Raw genomic sequence first — 25,625 nt, 5'->3', positions numbered from 1 at the left:
TCAGCATTAAAGTGTTGTCGTGTTAATGACTAGAGAAGCCTAGTCGAAACGTCGCTCAGTAATAAGCAGTAATTGTATTCAATAAAATTGTGACTTGGACATTACGTTAAAGATTCGTCTGTGTATGAAAATGTCAGTGGAGATAATTCAAGTGGTCAGTCAGAAAAGAAAGTTTTCTTGGAAAGACCCGTTGATAAACCAATCCATTACCACATAAAGTTTCTAATCGTACCGATATACCACCACTAAGACCTATATGTAGTCAAGTTACAACATCTGCTCGTAAAACATATTTCTGGCTTGACTGGACATTATAGTTAAAGACACCACTCAATTCATTCAAATAAAATGGTGTTTAACATCCTACTTTTATGTACCGACTGGGCTAATGAATACAGGCATATGCCATACAGTGTGCTATATGGGAAATTGTGCCCTGACAGTGGCGCTACGACATACTGTTATTTCGAATTCCAACTGCTAAGGGATCTTTTACGTACACAAAATTTCACCCCACCTCTCCAATTCATTCAAGATAAGATGTGGATCTGTTCCAAAATATGGTTATCAGTGCATAATATATACGAATATCTTCATTTCTGGATTATGTGAAACTAAAATCATGACCGATGTAGATCAGCATCAGTTCTACAAATAGATGAATTTGAGTTTTTGGTTATGTTTTATAGTCAGAGATATGGGACTACCATGGGAACACCTTTCGTTGTAACATATGTTAACATTTTGTGCCATACGCAAATCTGCTATGAAGAAAGTAATAATTTCGTTTCAACATCAAACCAACATCCAAATATCAAATTGACTATAGATATAATTATAAACTCTGTTAATTTATTAGACGCAAATCTATACATACGAAACTTACATGCATGACTAGAACCGAGACAAGAAGGTGGTTGGCCGATATTTTAATAGCTAAATCGACGATTTTAGCAGAAAATCATACTTAGAGAAAGTATTTATTCTGCTTCTATCTAAGTAAACAGAAAATGTGTGTTCAGTCTTTAAGTGTATATGAAAGATGTAAAACGGATTAGAATCATATCACAAAATAGTATACATGTACTAATTTTTGAATATGGCGGCCATTCAAGGCAGAGATCTATTCTCAAGGTAGATATTTCTCCCTGTGCAGAATGAAATCCATATTCCAAGAAAACGGACCACTATCATTAAATTTGCGCGTTTGAGAGAGTAAGAGACAGAGGGAGGGTTAACGTCCACTGGAACATAAGAAATGTTGGAAATTAAAATAAGGCTTTTTTATCGACTTGCCAAATCGATTTGAATTTAGTGGAGATGTCATGTGACAGTATAGTCGATTTCAAAGTATTTTGGCGAGTTCGTTAAATGCTCCGATTAGCTGTAAACAATTGTTGTGGCTGGACACAGTTGAAAAAAACACGTGATCACCCGATCAAATCGCCCCCTGAAGTGATTTGGCGATTTGATGTAATCGCTTCAGAAATCGGTGTCGATAAATTCGTTGATTAGGGTAACCAATTTGAATTAGATGGACGTTAAAGATGAAAATTTGATTGAATGCAAATCACCTTGGCTAATCAGTGGCCGATAAAAACGCCCTAAGTAAGCTTCTCCCGCTCTGTAATGTATTCTGGGAAATAACTGAATAAATAAAAGCACATTTGAAAACAATAGTTTTCTTTATTTCAAAAGAGTAACAATTTTCATAATATGCATAATGTACAAGAAGAAGCCATTATTGGCTTTAATGGCTACAGTATACATAATAATTATATATATATATATATAAAGAAGAGAGACAAGGTTTTTTTTTATTGTTCAATAGAATCATAAAGAGAAATAATTCCCTCAGGGTTACATGTAATAAAGAGTAATTATTTGACTACATATAGTAATTCTTATATGTATGGGAAAATCTACTCTAGGGCTTCATAATCACATTGATATTTGTTTTTTTAAGTAATGCTGGAATTACATTGTTAACACTTTCAGTAAATTGTTGTCGTTTTGGGGTTGTCAAATTTGCTGATCAAAAACTGTTTTACGACTTAAACATAAGTGTGTAAGACACCTAATTCTTATTTAAAAATCTGGACATCTGCAAACTCGTTATGATTTACACACAAGAATTTGACAATGGTAACCCCATGATTAAAGTGAAACCAGATTATAAGTTATTATTGATTATAAGAGATAGTATATTCTGTTTATACTCTGATCCATGTACAGGCTTAATATCTCAGCAATAAAGACATTGCCTGAAGATATACATATTTCTCAGTTTACAATGTCGTCTTTTTCTTTCTTATAGAATCACATAATTCTTCTGTAATGGCTCGGATAGAAACAAACGTGATTAAAGCGGTGGACATATACTAGCCGAATGATTTGGGCGAATCAAACGTTTGATATATACGGCAGAATATATTCGCCTAGTGTGTCCGGTTCGTCTTATTTTTAGAATTCAATAGCCAATCACCACTGATGTCGAGAAGTCATGTGATTGTTTTAAGACGTGATCGCTGCCATGTTTAATCATGTGACATAAAAGGAGACGCAATTGACTGGTGGATCGGCAGATAATTCGCTTAGTGTGTTCACTCATTCGGCCGAATGATATAAATTTCAGTAATGGGAGTCATAACAAGCCAACAGCGACGCTGATGCTCCAATCCCACTATAAACAGATGACATTCATTAATTTCTTGTCTATTTATTTATCTTTTTATAAAGCACTGAGCAATCGAACTGTTTATTACTCTGCTTAACCCTTGCACAAAATGCTCATTATCAAGGTATTGATGTAATTATACTATATACGCCAAGTTGAGTCACTCTCAGAATCAAAGTTATTATGTTCTAATGTCTTGATCCATCTAAGGCCGACAGACAGACGAGTCCATTTTAATCGTCTCCAGATTTCTTTAAAAGGAAGGGGCCAACAATTCACTGAACTGAATGTCATGAATAAAAGTTGAAATCAAACATTAAAACCACACACTAATAGAAAACATAATCCATAGAACAAAATAAAATAATAATAATCATATACAATTCTCTTCATTTAACAAGAAAGTTATATTCAAAACTGATTCTGGACAAAACTTTATGTTTCCATTTAACATCAAACATGGATATTTTGTGAAATGAAGTAACACCTGTTCCCATTTCTCATGCGTCTTACAATTTATGTTGCAGTATTGTATAAATGACAATCAAGCTTAATGAGTGCTGTTCACAAAAATCAAAATGACAAAAAAAAAAGAATTTAGAGTAGGAGCATACAAAAACATGACATCAAAATAGAAAACATAAGCTGATCTACAAACTACATAAAGCCAACAGATTATTTATCTAATTTGTATATTTAGTGCAGTCTGTGTCTAGTTGTTTTTATATCCTGTGCATTAACCTCTATTACCCAGGCTAACCATAGGCTCATACCCTGTGTAACTCTTAGTGGGTGTACTGTACACATCAATAGCCTGGGTAACAAAGGCTATTTTTGTGCATATATCTTACAATATATTCTTTTTATATATAGTGTATTTAATATTATGTACATTTTGATTATCATTTTACATAGCTCTAATTCTTTGTTGGCAATGTTAGTAAAGTCGTACATAAAATTTAGAATGTAATTATAAAATATTCGTCCATGCTAAAGTTCTGTTTTTTGGTTTTTTTTCTGCAATTTTAATACTAAAATTTCTACAGTTGATGGATAATTAAGAATTTTTTTTCAAAACAAAAATTTCCAAACTATTCATATTTGGCTTATCTCCTATGTACATTCATTTCCAGAGTTATTTATAGCTGCACTAGGATTATTAATTTGGTTCTTGGTGACGATATATCCTATTAAATTAACTTCTTTATGGAGAAAACCCTGTCATAAACTTTTACTCATAAGTGCCTTTAAATGTCATTAATAAATCATATTTAACCCAAAAAGCAATAAATAACCACAATGTTTTTAAAAAAGAATCGACATTTTAAAAATAATATTGTTTCTAGAAATGCTATCCATTTGTGCATGTTTACATGTATCCATAATCTAAATACCTTAACTAAAGACAAAACCATATTTGAGGCACTTACAAAGCACAACCTGACATTCAATATAACTGATAATCGCAATAGCCTTTCAAATATTATCCAATAACATCTGATATTCTTATAGATCTATTTAACTAAATCAATAAACTATGAATTTTAAATATTCCTACATTTTCATAATATTCCTACTGTATATGATTATTTTGAATACCATACATGTATCACATATACACTACTCATCTCAAAACTTACAAAATTTGGGTAAATCAAATGCAATGTTAATCTTATTTGAATATTCATATTCACCCATATATTAGCTAAACAAATTAGATTGTACATAGATTATACTTTATTATAATATAACAAATGAATTTTTACACAAAATTATAGACAATTTGAGACGACTGTACAGATGATATGTACACTATTCACATGTGTACTTTTACCAAAAAAGCACCTAATTATATAGTAGTAACATATACATTTATTAAGTGGTTCAACATTTATTAAAAGTTCTACATTCCATCCAATTTAACAATAGGTCCTTAAATAATATTGCTAATACCACTTAAATTAGCACAAAATTCAATTGTTTACTTGCTAAATTCAGCTAAAGCAAGAGTGGATAATAAGGTTTTACAATTAAACTACCAGTATTTACAGTGATAGAACAAATATGTTCATAATTTCTGTTTATACTAAAACGGTATACTTGTTATCAAATAAGTTCTTACAGTTTCTACAACCATTACAACACAGTTCTTGGTTTGTCTCAAGAAGGCAATGTTAAATGAATCAATTCTTCATCTCCAAAGGACCAATTTAAGCATTCATTTATAAATTTCCTGTCACACATGAAGTATGAAATAATTGGCTTGCGTCTATTTAAAAATATAATACAAATACACAAACCAGCGCAAAAAATAAACAATAACAGAATTACAATACACAATATACAACGCAAATAAAATATAATTCAATCTCACGTGTTATTGAGAGCAGTTCAAAAATGATACAAATCCAGTTTCAAAAATAATTGAATCTGATGGCTTATCCACAAAACTTTTAAATCTCTTAAAAATGTTATTTAGTTTTAAATCAGTACTTGGTAACGATATAAGCACCCATTTCTAAAATCATGATTTAATGTTTATTATGGTAACAAATGATTTGAATCGATTTTAAGGAATTAAAAGGTTTGTGATTAGGTCATGTGTACCCATAGAATATCCTTTTCTATCATACCTGATATCAATTAAGATTCATTTGGAAACTTGACATAGCTAACAAGTTCTATTAATTTCTACACAATTTGTCCATTTTAATGAATAACCCCATAACACAACATAGCTATACAACCAATGCTATAAAACCATAATTTAAGCAATTTATACAATTAACATATTTACATTATTATACATAGTTCCAGGATTTACAGGACTTCAAAGAAATGAATATTCACAAATGAGATAGGTGGGTGAGGGGGACTACACTTGGGCTTGATTATACATTAGACTATAATCCAGATATAACTTGTATTATCGATATAAATCCCTATATATTAGACTAAGGGGTTTGACAATCAATGTTAACCCATTTTAGGCTAGTACCAATATAATGTTACTTTATATCTTATATGTGGTTTGTAAAAACCGATATTGCTCCACATTGTTGTTGTGTCCATTGTGGGATAACATCCAGGCCTGCAACTGTGTAGATTTAAATCATAATACATTCATATGGGAATTATAATGGGGCCCCAACATGATTCTTGGGAAACAATTAGTGTTTCATGCTTTTTAGAAAACAGATATTGTTTGGTATCAAAAATAGTAACAGAATTATTATGGGCTAGGGAATTTACTTTGAACCTTCAGAAAATTTTATGTAATATCTATATGCACGTGTACAGGCTTAAGCTTTTGAGAACCACCGATACCTGTTCTAATTTATTTGGGAAGTCCACATAGCTAATATTTCTGTTGCACTATCGGATCCATTTAAAGATGAGGGCTAATGATAAGATTAAGAAAGATGAATAAATTCTAGAACAAATCCAAAAATATAATAATGACATGTATATAATTTCCAATTCGGATTACTAATTCCTCTTTCTAATATTATTCCAGAATAAATCCAAAATGTCATATTACACATGTAATCAACATCGAATCAACATTAAACAAAATATCAGACAAAAAAAAAACAATTTTCACAGCAAATTTAATTTTTCCGTTGATAAAATCCACGACACATTCTTGATGGAACGATTGTTTGTGATGGACTAGAGTTTATTAGTTTCTATAACGATATGAATAGTTAAATACGACCGCCCCAACGTAGCACAACGTTACTAAGAGTAGGTTAAATCGGTCCTTCTGTAATATAATAGATAGGGCATACGTGGAGGGGTATATTTAAGAACTTTCTGTACACTAACAGTTTCTATACGTCGATCATCAATATGAATCCAACCATTTATACCAGGATGAAACACTGCATTAGTATAATGTCCACCTGTTGATTTTACACCATGATGATATACAACTGAAAAATAAATAACATTCACATTTATAAACCCTTAAAGTAGCAATAAAATCATACAATATTATGGTCATTAATAAACTTATTGAAAATCTCCACATTTCTCAAATGAAACCAATCTGATTAAAATACAGATCTATATTTTGTTTCGCTTTTTTTATACTTTCGATGGCCTACACTACATGAAGATCTGACCAGTTGTACTGGAAGGTCAGGTCAGGGGTCGTACGATTGGCTTTTGACCCTATGATGTCAGCAGGGCTGCATCGATGAATCGATGAACCGCGATAGTTTAAAAATCCATGATGCATGATACAATCAATGTCCGTATCACGATTCGTTATCCAAAATTAAAAAAAAAATAGACTGACATTCTGTCGTTTAAATATCCTAACGAGGAATGCCTAAATAAGTCTATGAGTAAAATAACTTTTTTTACTTTCAGCGAGTACGTGATAACTCGCTTTCTGCACGTGAATAATTCGAGACTTTCAGCTATTTCGTCAAGAATAAAATAAAATATCAGTCTGGATAAGCAAGTCAGGCATGAAATTAGGTTACTTGGAAATTACACACTTGAATAATACAACATATTATTATAAATACGTCAGTAATATGCGATTTGTAATAAGACTACTGTGCAAGAATGGTGATAGGTGCATACAATGATCAGCACAATTATCTTTTCTATATTTTCAATGTATAATAATATTTTGACATTCAAATTTCGTATTGTTATTTTCTTTGCCATTCTCTCATCTACGACTGACCTGACAACGAGAAAGCTTTCCATTGGCTGAAATTGTTGTAGCAATACGAGCCAGCCATTGAATTGATTCAGCAACAGAATATTTTTAATAATGATGCATTCGTCAACAAATTCAGGTCGTACGGGCGACAAAAATAATGTAGAAATTGAAAATCCCTCTGCCAAGTATAAGTCACAAGTATGGGAGGTTTTTGGATTTCCCGTAAATTATGACAAGAATGGAATTCGTTCAGTGGACCGAGAAAACTGCATCGCGATATTAATCGTATCGTGGGGTATGAATTGTGATGCGCATCGTATCGTGGCCTGGTGTATCGTTGCAGCCCTAGATGTCAGACATTGGTTAATCAATTAGCGTTGACGTTTGTAGTGGTTTGCCCACAGTTCCGTGCATCGCACACCCAGAACTCGCCCTAACAGATCGTTTGATTGCCCAATCCCTCACTTCAACCACAACTCTGGTAATATAACAACTCTTCCAGGTCAAAGTGTCGTAAAGACAAGTAAAACGAAATTTTGAACTATAAAAAAAAAAACAGAACGAAATAGGATCAGTGTTTTAATCAGATTGAAAACTCCAATTTTTAAATTAGTTGACTAACAAAATAACATTTGTTGGCCATCCATCAAGTTTATTACAACTAAACTATTAGAATTTCTAAATTAATAAACATATTCACGAATATGATGACAGGTTATTCCAACTTGCACAGACTTATTGTCACTTTAACAAAGTTATACTTGAAATAAGGAACTTGTCACAGTCACAAATGTAGACTTTGTCAGGCACAGTTCCTCTTATGCCTGAAATTATGTCCAGTAAAGATAGGGGTTTTACATAGGCTAAGCCAGTTCCCCAATCCCATTCAGACATCCTGAATAAAAATATTGTTTATAAAAAAAAAAGAAAAAAAAAAAGATTTTTCTCGTTTCAATAGTTTTATTGTTACATATGTCTAGCATAAAGTTACAGTTTCTAATAATAGTGCCTGATATTTTGTCAAGTTCAACTAAAATCATTATTTTTTAACTTTGGGGGAGTTTTGTTGATGTGTTGGACATCAATGAGATGAACCATTGACTTATTGAAGATAGTCATTTGTCACAGATAATATTTATGGAACTGGCAAATCACCATGCACCTAGAAAAATAGAACTACTCCATTAGATATCTGAAAGTCTGACCCAACTTAAAAAAGAATGAAAAGTTTACCTGCAAAGAGTTTATAAGATTTATGCGATGTTGGTATTTTAGCTGTTGGAGAAACTAAATCTTTAGTTATCTTAAGGTCCACATCAAAGTCAATGTTTTTAAGAAGCTTCTGAGAACCTTCAGTATTGTACACAAAACACTTTAGATGTAGAATTAACACTGGGGGCAATTCTTCTAATGTTGTTCTTCGCATTATCTCAATCTAAGAAATAGAAAATAAAGGAGAGCAATTAATCAACACTCTTTGTCACAACTCGTCTTAAATATTACCAACACAATATTTAGATATTAGAATGTGTATATCAACAGCCTTTATCTTTAAAAATAAAAAATTAAAATATTCTCATTGATTACCACACATTTATATTTCCTGTGTTAGAGGGAGGTAATTCAATTAAACGTTACCAGTTGAAGGCTTCATTATCAATCATAAATGGCACTGAACAATCGTAAATCCATTCACTGCCGACCACTGATCTGTCTACTTAATTTATAAAAATCTTTCATGTCCATTCTGAATCTAGGGCTTCCACATCAAAATTTTCACAGTTAGTTTTCATGCACAAAAACTTTGCAAATTAAATTCAGATTCCATGTTTTTAATTCGTGGTAGGTTATCGTGAATTTACATGTCTAGACCACTCTCTTAGATGGTTTACACAAAAAATTATATATTGGACTAAGAAATGAAATATTAGGAAGTCTTATAATAATTTATTAATGATATGTTCTCTTTTGGCTATTTAAATAGTGTTTATTATCGAAATTTCTTACTTTGTTAAAGATAAATCCGATTTGGTTGAAGAAAAATCATTTCAGTAGCTCACACGTATTACTACATGCTCTATGCAAAACACACTGACCATGATAATTTTGAGTTGTAATTCAATAACTTCGAAATGAATATAAATATATAATTATCTTCGGCATATTTCTAACATTTATCAGTTTTGGACAATCTCTTACAGAAGTTATGCCATTACAGGTCGCAGAATTGTGACATAAATCCTAATAATGAATAACTAATACCTAATATCAGACTATTTTAACAGTTGGTGACATAGGCGCCCCCTAGAATATTGTTGTGCATAATAAGAGTAAAATATGCAAGATATTTTAGTGACTACGTAAATTATCAACATTGCTATAACATAGCACTGGAATATGTAATTTCCTTACTTTTCGGTAAGCAAGTTTACTAATCTTTAGCTTTTATTTCTACAATCGCCACAAGAATGTAATACCGCTGTAAAAATTACCTTGTTTACACCGTGTGTGACTGCAATAGAGGTAAGGTGGCTTTGCTCTAGAAAATTCTTATGACACTAGGGTGTTCAAATAATTAATGACTAACAATAAACTGCTTCACATCCTTAAGAAGATTCCCACATAAATAATGTTTTTTGTTCTACTATTAGACACTCATAATTAATCATCAACACGACACTCAGTATAATCTATTGACAACTACGTATAAAACCAATCATGAGATTATGTGGCTTTTATACTTTTCCATTATTCTGTACAGACCGTAGAATTTTATGCCGCAGGTTGATCATAGACATGCTTGGAAATTGAAATTTTTCAAAAATGTGCTATTTTTTCAGCGTGCACAATGAACAATTGGTCAGATCTAGTTTCAGTCGTTTTCCATAGCCCTCAACCTTGACCGGCATATGCGGCCCACATGGAACCCATGGTACTGACACCTGTTTTGCAGTAAACATTCAGACTCTAGCTTATATCGTTAAACGTAGGCCTACAAAAGCTGTAATCTGTTAACAATACTAACACTGATTTGTCATTCCATTAAAAACAATTTACCTTCTGATTTGTTTTTTTGTCGAAAAAATCTTCAACGATTTCTTTACTAACAAGACCTTCTAGGGCATCTCTAACAGAGAACACTTTTCCCTGAAAAAAATACAATCGGTTGGCATGCAAGATACGCCCACATTATACAAGAGATGGACAGAGAACAAGCTAAAAAATAAGGAGCTATAATCCAGGATGTTGCGGTCCAACATGCGTCAATATCAAAACGAACCAAGAACTTTGGTAAATAAACATACATTTTAAGTTTCATCAAAATCTGATAAAAATTGTGACCTGGTCCACTACCAGGGGGACAATAAGGGTTGTCACATATTTTTTTCTTTTTTCGGAAATGAAAACATTTACAACACACTAAAATCTGATTACGAGTAACTACCCACTTGGCTTCTAGTTTTGCCCCATTCTAATATTTAGCATACAAAACATTTAATATCTATTGCCATAATCATCAGAAATAGTTGAAAATTGATAGGCTTCTTTGTCTCAAGATCTTAAAGGCTCAATACCACTCTTGTTGTAACTAAATAATATGTCCCAATCTTTATTCTGGTCAACAAATTGTACTATTTTACAATATTCCAATTAATTGGTGATACAAATTTCATCTTTACACACCTAATTAAAAAAATTGGAAAAATTCAACTAAATGATTTGAAAAGCCTAATGTAAACCTTTTCAAATGTGACTTGGATTTAAAAATATTTTCGAACCCTCTGGACAAGTAAAATAGGATTTAATAGATAATTTACACAACAGGTAGGACATTTAAACATCTAGTACTTAGAATAAGGCTATTATTTATTTTCTGAGCTGTCAAGCCAGCAAGTGTGTTATTGTCCATTTAAACACTGCATAAATATAAAGTCAATCAGATATTAACTTTAGCCTCCAGAACGTCCACCAGATATTTCAAAGTGATCAAGGGCCATAACTTATGCAGTAATTGTCAGAAATCGTTGAAAATCAATAGACTTCGTCGTCTCATAGCCTTAAATATTGTTAAAATTTATAGTCAATCGGATATTAACTTTAGCGTCCAGAGTGTCCACCAGATATTTCAAAGTGATCAAGAGCCATAACTCAGGCAGTAATTATCAGAAATCGTTGAAAATAATTAGGCTTCTACGTCTCATGACCTTAAACACTCTTTATAAATTTACGGTCAATCGGATATTAACTTTAGCCTGGACAATTTAAAGGCACTAAGAACACTATTTTTTTTATCCCCAGATAAGAATATTTGCCCTCATATTCTATTTCATTAATCTAGTTACATGTTTTGTTTCAACTTGTGTAAATTTTACCTGGATATCTAACTGTAGAGTAAAATAAGGTTGTAATGTAGCTGATTCTTTTGATCCTGTCTTGGATACAACTGATCTCATTTGTCCAGCAAATATATCACTTATAGGTGTCTTGGAAAATGTGGCCTATACATTGAGAGAAAGGAATGAATGTAATCAAATTCTATACAATGAAATGAAATTAGATTTACTACATCAACCAGGATAATGATGACCAGTATACATCTTGCAAGGAGCTATGAGGGGAAATTTTGTCTGGACAGCAATATTTGTCCCAGCCCCCTGTCCTGCACCACTGGTTTGTGTTGATAACTGGCTGGAAAATCTGTAAGAATTTTCTTCGCATACACAGAGCTCGAAATGAAACTAAGTTCAATGTCTTACTGTTCTGCTCCGACTGGGCTAATGAAGATGGGCATATGCTATGCAGTGTGCTATAAGGGAGAGAGAGAGAGAGAAATGGGGTTTAACGTCCACTTGACACAAACTAGGTCATTTCGGGACTAACATATGGTTTAATTTTATTTCAATAATTCGCTTGCGCGTAGGGGTCTTTAGCAGTGGGAGGAAACCGGAGGACCCGGGGAAAACCCACGACGTTGGACAAGCGACCCTACTCCTTGTCACGTACAACCGGGGATTTGAAACCACGCCAGTCGACTCAATGACAGACTTTATGATACAGCGCGCGCACGCTAACCATTCAGCCATCCAACCCCCGTGTGCTATAAGGGAAATTTTGCCCAGACAGCAGCGCTACGATCTACTCTTATATCGAAATCCAACCCCAATGTGTACACAAGACCTCATTTTTTTCCCATCCGAATGACTAGACAGCTGTCCTTGTCAGGCCCTCCTCCCTACGCGTACACCACTGACAAGGGAAAACCACGCCGGAAAATCCCAATGAATTTTCTTGGCGCACAGGGCTCGAACCCTCGACCTTGTGGTTAGTGAGCCAGTATGACTGTGAAACCTTATACAAACTTTAGGTAGGAACAGAATGCATTTTGAGTCTTACTACTTTTTATTTTTAAGCTAGATTAAAAGACTGTTCAGTCACTATGACAATCATTTGATCAAAACATATTTTTCCAAATATAAATTATACTAAATGGACTGAATTGCTCAGGTCTACAACTGACAGGAGACTAATAAATGATACAAGACATAACTATTCTCACCCGTCTGGTCACAACACTTTTATTTTTGGGTCCAACTTGTTCCCATGAATCATCTTCATCATCATCATCATCTACATCCCGTGATACACCATTAGCTTGACCAGTGTTTCTAATGTCTATTGTATTAATATTTAAATATTAATATATACATCATATCTATTGTATTAATATTTAAATATCTATTGTATTAATATTTAAACATCTATTGTATTAATATTTAAATATCTATTGTATTAATATTTAAATATCTATTGCATAAATATTTAAACATATGTGCAGCCCTGTCAGTTAGGCAACTTTGCTTAGGCAATCCCTATCTACACTAGGGTTGTCGTAGTCCATTCAGTTTCTAGCTCAAACCGATTCACATTTTGAAAAATCGGTAGACATTTCATCCAATAATACATGGACTGAATGCATGCCGCACGAGACGGGGAAGTTGGCGATGTTACAAGCGATAAACTACCAATGTAATTTTGATAAAGTAATAGTTTTGAAAGAAGACAATTCTCCAACAATATAATCGAAAGATTCCCTCACAAATTCCTCATGTATAAAATAATTTTAAATTCAGTTGTATTTTGTTATTTAATTCACAATCAGAATGTGACGTTACTGTGTCCGAGGCGCGAATAAACAGTTCCCAAACCGGACATTACCAGTCAGGAGGCTCTTCTTTTCTCCTCCCTCGGCATATGTTGCCGCCTTTTTTAAAGACACATGGTTTTTCTTTATTTGTACTGTCTTGTGCGGGTTCTCTTGTTGTTTTCCGTCAATATGATTATCGCTTTATGTACGGGAATTGTTGTACTAGTGAATTGTAATCTATTGCCAGTATTGGATTTTTAATTAGCAGTTCTGTTGGGGTAAGTCTGAACGCGGGGATATCTACTCTTACTCAGTCCAATGCGTAACTAAATATCAAAACTAATGACTTGGTACATGTTGTTTATTGCCAATTTAAAAAATGTATTCCAACATCTCTTTAGCTCAAACTCAAAGAAATGTATTAAAATGATATACGGTCACCTATTCAGTGCTCACGCATATCAACAATCACAAGGGAAAACCCCTGTAACGCAGTACGGACAATGACATTATTAGCCAACGAAAGAAACATTTATTTTACATTATTATAGAATTTATACCGCATCCGATTAATCGGCACCGATATGATTTTTGGCTAGCCGATTAACCGATTCAAGAATTTTGTAATCGTGACAACACTAATCTACACAGGCAAAAGCTAGTTCTACCTAAACTATTTTTAATTTTCATTCGTTTGTGGATAGAATTTATAAATAAACACACTGTATTTCATAGTTAAAGTCATTGAACAAAATTCACCGAAATAGAAAAATATTTTCTGGTTGCTATGCCATATAGCACTAAGTATATACATCATGTGCTGGAATTTTATTACTTATTAATATTCCTTAATATAATTTGACAATTCATATTATAAATAACATCTAATTTAACAACACACTAAAACCTTTCAAAATTTAGATTACCAAAATAATTCTATGTTAGGAAAAGCAGGTTTACAACAACCTCTCAAATAATATGTGGTCTAAGGGGAGATAATATGAAGATAGGGAGATTTGACAAGAGTTATCCTCCTTATCCCCTACAAACAACTGTTTTTACCTTTATCTTTAGGCAAGTTGATGTTTATAGCAGCTACCATTTCTTCATGTAAACCATCTAACAGAATACTTAAAAACTCTTCTGCATCTTCTTGTCTCCCAAGCTGTGAGAAAAATGAGCAGCCCGATAGATTTTGTGTCAAATAATATTTTTCGTGCAAACATCTTTTAAACAATATTGACATTGTTAGAGCAGCAAAGATTAAAATGTCCCTAAATTAAGAGTGTATTGGGCATTGAGCTTTACTACAACGTTGTTGTTGTGGTCAAAAAATATACCCCAAGTTATAGCAAGTCCCTTATATATACTTAAAATACAGATTAACATCACCCTCTGATGTTGGCATACCATTATTTCAAATAATCGTACAGACAATTTGCCAATCGTACATTATTTATACTAGTGAAATATTGGACTCGTGTGACGTATTTCACTGTAAAAGCATCGTTGTTACAATATATTACTTAATGTCTCGCTCTCAACCATTAAACAATACTTAGACATAAGAAACTGTGTTATATTGGTAAAGGGATGATTGGCTGCTTGTGGGATCCATGTCCATTCTCATTGGCATGCTGTTCCCATTGACACATGCTCTTGGTACACATGCTCTTTTGAATTAACAAAATGACTCATTCTCAGTGTTCTTTGGCATCTCGTTGCATTACAGAACTACAGGACTTGCACTGACCCTAGTTTTTAAAGCAACATTTTATTCACCATATCTGTACCTTTAACAACAATTTTCAACATTCCCATTCTGTTGATAATAATCTGTGGTGCATTTATGCGATCGTTAAATCATTCTCATGTGTTGTCATCGTAATCTGATGTAACATTCAGAGACACCACCTTACAGTGACGTCCAAGGTGCTCTAAACAGATGTTCAAGAAACTACCTTTCAAGACTAAATTAACTCACCTTAAAGGCAGGATTAACTTCTATTACATGTAACATATCATGTATGTACTTGGGCTCAAAATCTAGACCAGGTTCTAAATCAAAGTTCTTCCGATTTTTATCGTATCTGTGTCCATTGGCTGTGGTTTCATAATGTTTTGGCATAGCATTAAATTCACTTACAAACTCCAGCCTATAAAACAATCAACACTTATATAACATGAAAGACTCAAAAAAACCTAGTTATATTTAGATAACAGACTGCATGTATTTGTGTAGAATTTGCTGAAATTTCAATCAAATGTTTTTTTTAGAAATGGCATTGTTATGAATAGAATTCTTTTAGGGTTATTCTGTTATGCCTACTTTCATTAGGTCAAGTGACTGTACCAAAGACAGGATTTACCAAATAATCTAAGAATGAACCAACGGTTATGTTACCATCCGCATGTGCTAACATTCTATTCAAGACTACAGCAAAGGCGGCTGTAATGAGGAACCACACCTCATTATTGAATGGCAATAATATTGCAAGATCAAAATGATATACAAAGAAAAATATTAATAGTCATCCCAAATACGGTTAGACTAGTTAACATAGCCAACTAGTTTCCATACTTCTTGCAGTGATTCGTTTGATAGAGGTAATACATTTCTCGGGCCATTGCTTAACTACTATTCTGCCTTGATTGGCTGACTTAATTCTTTATCGGAGAATTCATTAAATCAATCCTGAACAGAAGTCATTGCTTCTCCTTTGTCGGGCGATATATCAATCCAATAAGAGTGATTATAAACTTAATCTGATTAACCCGTGATTTCTCCAGACCATTGTCAGACCATTGTCTCACGTTTTAATCTCCTTTGTGTCGGACAATAACACGTAGAAATTAGTCATATATGTCTCATATCCTGATAGTATATAACACCTCAAATCAACATACATCGTATCCGATAACTTGTCTGTGATATATTTTCGGTGGAAGCCGAAGTTAAATAAAGATATTTCACACACATGGCGCTTATAGATTTCAGTAATCAAAATGAAAGTATAAATCTCGCGAGACACGTGAAATTAAGAGATGTATACGTGCTGAATTCAATACCCCTGATGTCCGAGAAAAGATTCTATTTTGATGGCATATTGTCGGACTTATGATCATATTTTGAAGGGGGTTTATGTCTTTAAATAAATAAACACGCTAAGAAATGTTGACGAATATTTCGATTGGAATGACGTAAGTAGTTAATTGTTTTAGACGATAGCGCGTGCTACAGTCGAATGCAATTATTTAGCAGTTGGTGTCACTCGCGTCGCTCATTAAAGCGTTGTTAACTACGGTTTACGGCCAAATAAATTTCGGGATGTCATTTTTTTACCTTTCGTATATAAATCGAAACGGAGTATCAGACGAATGTCGGACTTTGCTGAAAAATGTACCGACGTATGACCCGAAAAATACGGTAATTTTGGGGGAGTTTGAAACAAATCGGCAGCAGTCGGCACGCTGCCAATTCTATAGTATTACGATGTCATGTAATTTTGTAGGAATATTATTGACATAAATTTGAATACCGTACGGGTTTTAAACATGAAATATAATGAGGTGCACCTATTTTTTTTTACATATGAATTTGAATATATTTTGTTGACACGTAATTCTTAATTGTGTTTTGAAAACGTCTGCTTAAATTATGGTAAGAGTTATGCCCCTTTATTTTCGGGAAAAAATGTCTGACATGAAATTTTTTGAAATCCCATCACTGGGATATACATAAACCAATAGACACAGTTTAGATACTCACATGCTATCTAGGATCGGAGTTGAACTTGAGCCTCGAGACATTGGAGGGAAATCACTCAGTTTCTTCATTAAATGATAAAATGGTGGACAAGCAATTAAAGCTTGTAAGGTCTAATGAATACATTCAAGAAAATTAAATAAATACATAAAGGGAAAGAAAACCCCCAGAAAAAATATATGTCATAAATTGATCCAAATTGTCAATGGAGGTTTAAAAGGTGTATAAAATAAATGGCTTCTTATTAAGTTTTGAATGTCGTCATTAATGGTTTAGGGTCAGTTTATTTTTGCCAATTAAAAATCTTGTATTGCAAGAAAACTATGCATCTAATTATAGTTCAACAAGAAATCATATATAGTTCCAGTATTAACATTTTGGAGCGAGATCTAAAATGGTCTTTATAAATTTCAGAAACAGAAACCCATGTTGCATATAAAAGGATACAGAATTAATATAGCACCAGTTATTATTGTTGATTAAACCTCGAGGTTGTAGAGCAACGGAAGCATGGTTTAGTTTCACATGACTCAATAGTGCTGAAGAAAAGAAATAAAAACATTTAAAATAAAATCAGAAAACATTTCAGTATAAATGTATTACAATTGATAGTAATCATAATCAAATTAATTGAAACCCAGAAAATCAGATTGAGTCGATGTTAATTGTGACAGCTATCAAATGCTAGTTTGTAGCTAGATTGTGCGAACATTCAGTTTTTAAACAAATGCATTTATTCATTAATTGACAATTCAAACACACACAACTGACTCTCATCAATGTAAAATACACAGTACACAGAGATTTTTTTTTTTTATTCCTTATAAAGTTTTGCCATTTATCTCTGTATAAGGAGAAAGGAAAAGACAAAATCATTCATATTTTTCGGGTTATATAGTATGTCCAATGTCTTACCTCCAAGCTCAGATGTAGCTGAATCTTCAGAAGCAGCAACAGGCTGGAGGATATCTTCTTCTCTTTTCTTATCAGAATGTGGAAGTGTGACAATTGGGGCTGGATGATCAGGCACCTGATTTACATAAACCACAGCCGATTTAGAAGCAGTGCTTTTAAATAAAGCAGCCCATGATTTCGATTTGGGAGGAGCTACTTCTGGAGAAGGACCAGAAGAAGGACCTGGAGAAGAGCCTTTAGAGTCACTTTGTGTTTTGATACTATCCCTTTCTGATGACACAGCTTTGGTCTTTTCACTTCCTTGTTGTTTTACAACAGGAGAATTCTTCTGTGTGTTCACAATGTCCCTATTTTCATTTCCTGGTTCATGATTACTAATAGAGACTGTTACTTCAATATCTTGTTTCTCAGGGTCCTCTAGAAAAGAATCCTCAAGCATTGATTTGTCTAGTAAGCCTTCCTCAACTTCCTGTGGTTTGGATAGAACATCTGCTTCAAATGAGTCAAGATTTTCAAGTTCACTAAACTGGTCTTCACCAAGAAAAGATAACTCTACCTCATTAGCATCTAATTCATCAACGACGTCTTCCTCTAAATTATCATCTGCCAGGAAGGATATTCCTGTGGATGGTTCACCTTTACCACCACCTAAAACTTGAGAAAATATCTTGCTTGATTTTATTGCTTCATCCAGGCTGTTCTTGTTACTTTGTGCAACTACGGTTTGTGTTTCGCCATGATTTGGTTTATTATCTTTAGGTTGTGGCATGGTTTGTGTCACATACATAGCTGCTTGTTCTTGAGTAGACTGATTAGACATATACTGTCCTTCAGCATGTACCTTATGGGTGTTACCCTCTCTAGAACTGTAGTTTTGTGCTGGCAAAGGTCCGTTACAATGCGACAGGCTGACATAATTGGGCTCTCCTATATCTGGGCTCTGTATATTTGTTTTAACAGGTGATGCCATATCTATAATATCCTGTTGGATGACACCATGAGGATATGGACCAGTAGGTGGTATACCATTCACCAGACCACCAGTAGGTATTGGGTATGGAGGAGCAACAACAGTCTGTATTGGTAATGGTACAACTGTTGGTACTATAGCATACATCATCTGCGGACTTTCAGCTGGTGGACAATCAAAATTTTTAGGTAAAGATGCAGCATCACCTGAAATAAATGACAGGTGAAAATATAATTCAATAACCAGAAAAATATATGTAACATTAATCATTAAACAAGCGGTTGCCATGCATGATACGCCCACATTTGCAAGAGATGGACAGAGAACAAGCTAAATAAATAATGTGACTTTTTGTACAATCAGGGGCCATAATCCAGGAAGGTATGGTCCGATATGTGCGAATATCGAAAGGAACCGAGATCTTTGGGTTATGAACATACATTTCAAGTTTCATCAAAATCAGATAAAAATTGTGACCTCTAGAGGGTCCACAACCTTCATATTACATACTTTTACACAATTTGCGTACAAAGAGCGGTCATTTTGTTTGGCAGTTTCATTTCAATTTTCCCGAAATTCGAATCCAACCGTCATTATGGTGGAATGGTGATATAATTAAATGTTTTTTAAAATCGAAAAAAAAATGGCGACCTCTAGAGGATCCACAAGCTAAAAATGCGATTTTTCGAACAATTAGGGTCCATAATCCAGGAAGTTATGTTCAGATAATTGTGATATATTCACACGTTTTTTTTAAATTGGATAAAAATTGTGACCTCTAAATTTTGTACAATCAAGGGCCATCCCCCCGCCCCAACGGACGTCCGGACAGGGGCGACGACAATATATGTTCACATGAAAATGTGGGCGTATAAAAAATACTTGTAATAACATATGTTCCAATCTTTGAATGTTTCTTACCTTTTGAAACCTCATCCTTATCCTTATCACTTTTGGTTTCCCATGGAAACTGTAAGAAAAGAAAATTCTGTAAGTAATTATAATCCTTTCAAAACATTACAATTCTTATCAAGTTGATATGGTAGGATACATCTAAATGAAAGAGGGTTTAATGTTTTACTTTTCTGCACAAATTGGGCTTACTGTAACAGTGATGTTTCTACACCTCTTCTTGGGCGAATACCAACTGTCGTGGGTTCTTTTATGTGCACTCCAACATGTACAAACGACCTTGTTTTTTCGCACTATCTGAACAACTAGATGCTGTTCATTGCCAGACAGTTAGTCCTGCACCACTCGCAAGGAGAAATCAGACTAGAAAATATCCTGAGGGACTTTCTCAGTGAATTAGAGACTTACTCACTATGCCACAGTCTATGTCTAAGGCTGAGAGAGAGAAATGGGGCTTAACCTTCACATGACACAAACTAGGTCATTTCGGGACTAACATATGGTTTAGTTTTATTTCAATAATTCGCTTGTGCGTAGGGGGGGGGTCTTTAGCAGTGGGAGGAAACCAGAGAACCCAGAGAAAACCGACGAGGTTGGACAGGCAACCCTACTCCTTGTCACGTACAACCGGGGAATTGAAACCACGCCAGTTGACTCAATGACAGACTTATGATACAGCGTGCACGCGCTAACCATTCGGCCATCCATCCCCCCCACCTCTTGTTTGCATAAAATTTAATACCATTGATCATTATTTGTGGGATTCTATATGCCTTGCAAACTAAAATTTTGTGAAAAATGAATCTCTAAAAAGCAAATCAGTCTAAAAATAGTTGGTTGAGTATTTACAAGGATATGATTCAATTGAAAACTTCGCAATAAGCAATTGCTACCTTTAAGCTTTTGAAGGGGCTCTCTTTTATCCAGATGGAATTGAGGCAGGGAGATTAATAATGTAAATATTTTGCTTTCATTTTATTAACGAAACGTTCAATAATCCATCTGAATAATTTTAGGCATGGATTATTCCAAGAAAAATGAGATGGTCCAAAAATATAAATTAAGATCAGCAGCTTTAATTTTTGTGAACCGTGCCAAATTAAAATAGAACATCATGTTTCACTAGTGTATATGCCCAACATAACATTTTTTGATTCTTGTGTCTAAATGAATTAGACATCTTCAAACAACTTATTATAACCAGACAATATACAGATTACCATGTATCTGAACAAAAACTGTTTGATATTACCTCTACTTTCTTACTCTGTTTCTGTCCATGTAGAATATTGAAAACTTCTGAATAAGACTCTTGATCTAAGCCATTCAACTCCACAAAGCATACCTCCTGAATGTGGATAATATTTAAAATATCAATATTAACTGTGGTAGTAGTAGGCCTATAGTATTCACACAACTATTCAACTTGTTTTACAAGAAGTTTCAAACAGATATTTTGGGGTGTTGATTAGGTCTGTGTCAATATATCAATACACCAATATATATCGATACGTTCCAGCAATATTTATATCAATACGTAATATAGCCGTATCGTTGAAGAAATTTTTCAGTTAAGAAAGATCATGAAACCCATGTGGCCAATGAAAAATGCTAATATTTTAGATCATCGACTTATGAAACGTTCCATCGAATAAACAAACACAGTAATTTATTCTTGAATATTACTGACGTGAACTTTGAGCTGGTACGTGAATTAAATATGGAAAATTTACAAAAGGTGTACCTGTCGTTATTTTTGTGGTAATCACAGACATTAAAAGACGGGATTTTCCATAACAAATTACCAAGAATTATTTTTCTTAAAGTCTGGTTATATTAAAGGGAATGGAAGCTTATAATTAACCCATTCCCTACATTTGACCCAATTCAAAATGGATTAAAAACCCTGATGCTTACCCATCTCAAACGACTTTGAAACAGAATGTAGTTTGAGACTATTTTGGGGATAATTCGTGATGTCACCATATCGTGATACGTATCGCGTATTGGTTTGCTGTATCATCAAATCGAAATCGAAAATGAACTGCATCGACACAGCCCTAGCTGTGATTGAAACTGGAATTCGGAAGTTAAAATAGTTAAATGAGGAATTATCCCCCTTTAATGTATCTTAGTAACTTGGAGATGCCAATACTCGAGATACTGCTGAGTGCAGACATATGAAATCAATTACGGTACTATAACTACGAGAATATATAATTATTTAAGTGATTATTTCAAATTTTAAATGACACATGCACTGGCCTAGAGTAGTAACCTTATAAAATCAATACTGGTATTTCAAACAAGATGGAGAAACATTATATCAAGGATGATCTTAGTTTACATAGGAATATGTGGAGTGTGTAGGCCTTCTCACCTTATTTCATTTGTAAACAGTAAAAAATGGAAGATGCACAAATTCAAAATTTAACAATAAATTCAGAAGGTCATGCAGAGGAATATTCTGTTGATTTATGATTAAATACAATACAACCCTGCAAAATCATGTAGTAGTAGTAGTAGTAGTAGTAGTACTTACTGTCTGAACATTGCTATTTTATAAACGGATTTCTTTGATTATGAACAAACTATTTAACTTTGGTTATTATAAACGTACTTGTGTGTTTGAAATCAACTCCGGTTAAATAAAATCCATTGCACAATTAAATATCCCAACGAATAAAAAAGTTCTCTCTTGAAAAATTGAACTCAAACAAACTTTTGACATAGGGCAATACAAAAATGGAAGCTGGTTATGTCACTCTTCGGGAGATATCATTTCGTATAAAGAGGTGACAGCATGCTACATCGAAACGTTTACGGTACATTTACGACAATTCGTGGTATTAGCCTCGGCTTGGTATTGAGTTTGGGGGTTCGGCCCATATCTCTTTATTTTATTACCATCTTTTTACATTCTAGTAAAATCCCTGCAAAGTTTATACATTTTCTATTGAAATAATATAATTTTGTTTTAATTATTTGATTATTGTTTTTTTGGCATTATACACCCACAGAATTGGCACCTTCGGGGCTGCCGCAACACGCTTGTATATGTTGCTGAAACGGTTATCGTTTCCTCGAAAGAATGATATTAAGTTAACAATGCACTCGGAAACTTTGGTCTTGAGATTCATGTTGTTTCTTAAATTATTTATAATACATGTATAAAGAAGATAGGGAAGGTTTAGTTTAAATACGACTTTATTTTTCTGAGTATCCGTGCAATCATTGACATTTTCATTGTGAATGAAATTTGGTAGACTGGCCATCAATGGTTTCAATATAAATCTTCTATGTAATTGCCTTTAGTTAAAATTTTTCGTCGCCCAAACTCAAACGATCGCGGTTTGTTTTCATAGCAACACGTGGTTATCAAACTCGCTGTCAAAACTAAACACCTCACAACAACTGTAATGGTTTCGTCCAACACGTGACGAAAGCCATGTTGTCCATATAAGTAAACACATCAAATTTTTCAAGAGAGAACTTTTTTTATTCATTGGGATATTTAATTGTGCAATGGATTTTATTTAAACAGAGTTGATTTCAAACACACAGGTAAGTTTATAATAACCAAAGTTAAATAGTTTGTTCATAATCGAAGAAATCCGTTTATAAAATAGCAAGGTTCAGATAGTAGCAGTAGAGATACTAGAGAAAGTAAATATAATGCCAATGTCATTGACAGTCCAACTTTACTTATCTCCTGACATATGATGTACAGAATACTCACTTCTACTCCATGAGAAACAGTGTCTATAAGTTTTCATTTTACAGTTTAATTGCCACAAATCAACGGATAAGGAGACTGATTAAGTAATCAGATGTTATTGGCTACTGTACCATATAGCAATTCACTTTTGGCCTCTCTACATGGTTTTACAAATATTACAGTCAACTACGTTATTCAGTTATTGCATAACAAAAGGTAATTTATGCCATAGTTTGATACTTGACACTGTTTTAAGTGTATTTATGGAAATATTGGCTTTCTAAAAACAATCCTGTTGTTAGAACATAAACATGTATGACAGATCAAATGTCACAGTAGTCACAAATTGGTGGATATAATTTAGGTTTCATTTTCCTGACCTGATCATATTTGCACAAAATGAAAAAGCACTCAACTAAGAGTCAAAATTGCTGGATTCCTTATCTCAGACAGATGCAAATATGTCCATACTTTAAGTAACGTTATATCATTAAATCTATTTGAACTCGACCAAAGATAATGTTGCTATCGACATATAAATGTATTCCAGATTTCTGCTGATGCTTTGGAATGTTATGAAATGGAAACGACTTGGGACAGGTCGTAAACTTGTTTGCACCATTTCTCTTTCGGTGAAATGGTTGGAAAATGAAGGGTAATCGGTTGATTTTGGACACAGTGAAATAATCTAATTATTGTATAGATTTTGTTTGAGGTGTGACAATGGTCATACCTGATTAGAAGGGTCCATGTTTATCAAAACATCTGTTCGTTTTTGCAACTTTTACCAACAAGCATGGTGTATGGGTGCCATATTTAGACGTTCTACGCATGTTCATTAAAGGGAGGTAATAAATTTAAGTCTTGAACTTCCAGCAATAATATTTTGTGTAGCTTCGATTATCATACAAAATAAATAATGCCTAATGTATGTTATTTTTAAAAAGTCTCCAAATAATAAAAATATATTTACAGATTCCCCCCCCCCCCCAAAAAAAAAACTTTAAAAAAAGGAAGAAATAATAACAACGCAATGAAGTTTTTAATTTACGAAATACTATAACATTTCTTTATTTTAAGAGCCCTTGCAAAATTCGAGATACACCGCGTTAAATAATCCTTTATAGACGTTTTTTTTTTAAAAAAAAATATTAGTCAGATCAGACGCATTATAAAGGTTATTAAAATTCAGCCGTGGTTTGATCTAAGTTGGCCATTATTATGTTCTCGATAATTACGTGTTAGGTATAATAAATAAGGGGGGTTGGATGGCTGAATGGCTGAATGGTTAGCGTGCGCGTGCTGTATCATAAAGTCTTTCATTGTGTCGACTGGCGTGGTTTCGAATCCCCAGTTGTACGTGACAAGGAGTAGGGTCGCCTGTCCAACCTCGTGGGTTTTCTCCGGGTCCTCCGGTTTCCTCCCACTGCTAAAGACCCCTATGCGCAAGCGAATTATTGAAATAAAATTAAACCATGTTAGTCCCGAAATGACCTAGTTTGTGTCGAGTGGACGTTAATCCCCCCTCTCTCTCTCTCTCTCTCTCTCGTATAGATGCGCCTCGACCCATACACACGCCCACATGCACATACATACAACAAATGGAACAAATTAAAAGGAAAAAATAAGATCACCATCTTAGAAGCGGCCAAAACATACATTCCAAATTTCTTACATGACATATGAATTAAGTGGAGCCGGGTGACTCGGTGGGAATGTATTTGGCCCACTACACAGGAGGTCCTCAGTTCGACCAAGGTGTTACTGGAGATAACGTAGCTAAAAACGTTGAGATATTGTTTTTAGCTACAATTGGGTGCGTTTAGTTCCAGGTGGCAAAC

At 33.7% G+C, this 25,625-nt stretch overlaps 1 protein-coding gene across 1 annotated transcript; it reads right to left on the bottom strand.

Moving 5' to 3' along the window:
* Positions 1-1,664: 1,664 nt before the first annotated feature.
* Positions 1,665-24,609, bottom strand: LOC126816274 (ubiquitin carboxyl-terminal hydrolase 10-B). Its single transcript, XM_050542570.2, has 13 exons — positions 24,518-24,609; positions 21,319-21,414; positions 20,076-20,124; positions 18,185-19,360; positions 17,717-17,808; positions 17,273-17,382; positions 15,488-15,659; positions 14,566-14,668; positions 12,916-13,031; positions 11,732-11,857; positions 10,416-10,505; positions 8,592-8,793; positions 1,665-6,612 (listed from the first exon to the last, which is right to left on the bottom strand). Exons 1-13 carry the CDS (start codon positions 24,533-24,535, stop codon positions 6,419-6,421), a joined length of 2,544 nt encoding a protein of 847 aa, XP_050398527.1. The 5' UTR covers positions 24,536-24,609; the 3' UTR covers positions 1,665-6,418.
* Between the last annotated feature and the right edge of the window lie 1,016 nt (positions 24,610-25,625).

This window comes from Patella vulgata, chromosome 3 (assembly GCF_932274485.2).
Source record: "Patella vulgata chromosome 3, xgPatVulg1.2, whole genome shotgun sequence".
NCBI lineage: Eukaryota > Metazoa > Mollusca > Gastropoda > Patellidae > Patella > Patella vulgata.
This window is presented reverse-complemented; position numbering and strand designations above follow the sequence as displayed.

Coding starts and splice junctions, on each gene's coding strand:
- LOC126816274 (XM_050542570.2), bottom strand. Junction 17,809..18,184: donor AGCTACATCTGAGCTTGGAG/GTAAGACATTGG, acceptor TCTTTTCTTCAG/CACTATTGAGTCATGTGAAA. Junction 17,383..17,716: donor ACTGGTGCTATATTAATTCT/GTATCCTTTTAT, acceptor TGTATTCATTAG/ACCTTACAAGCTTTAATTGC.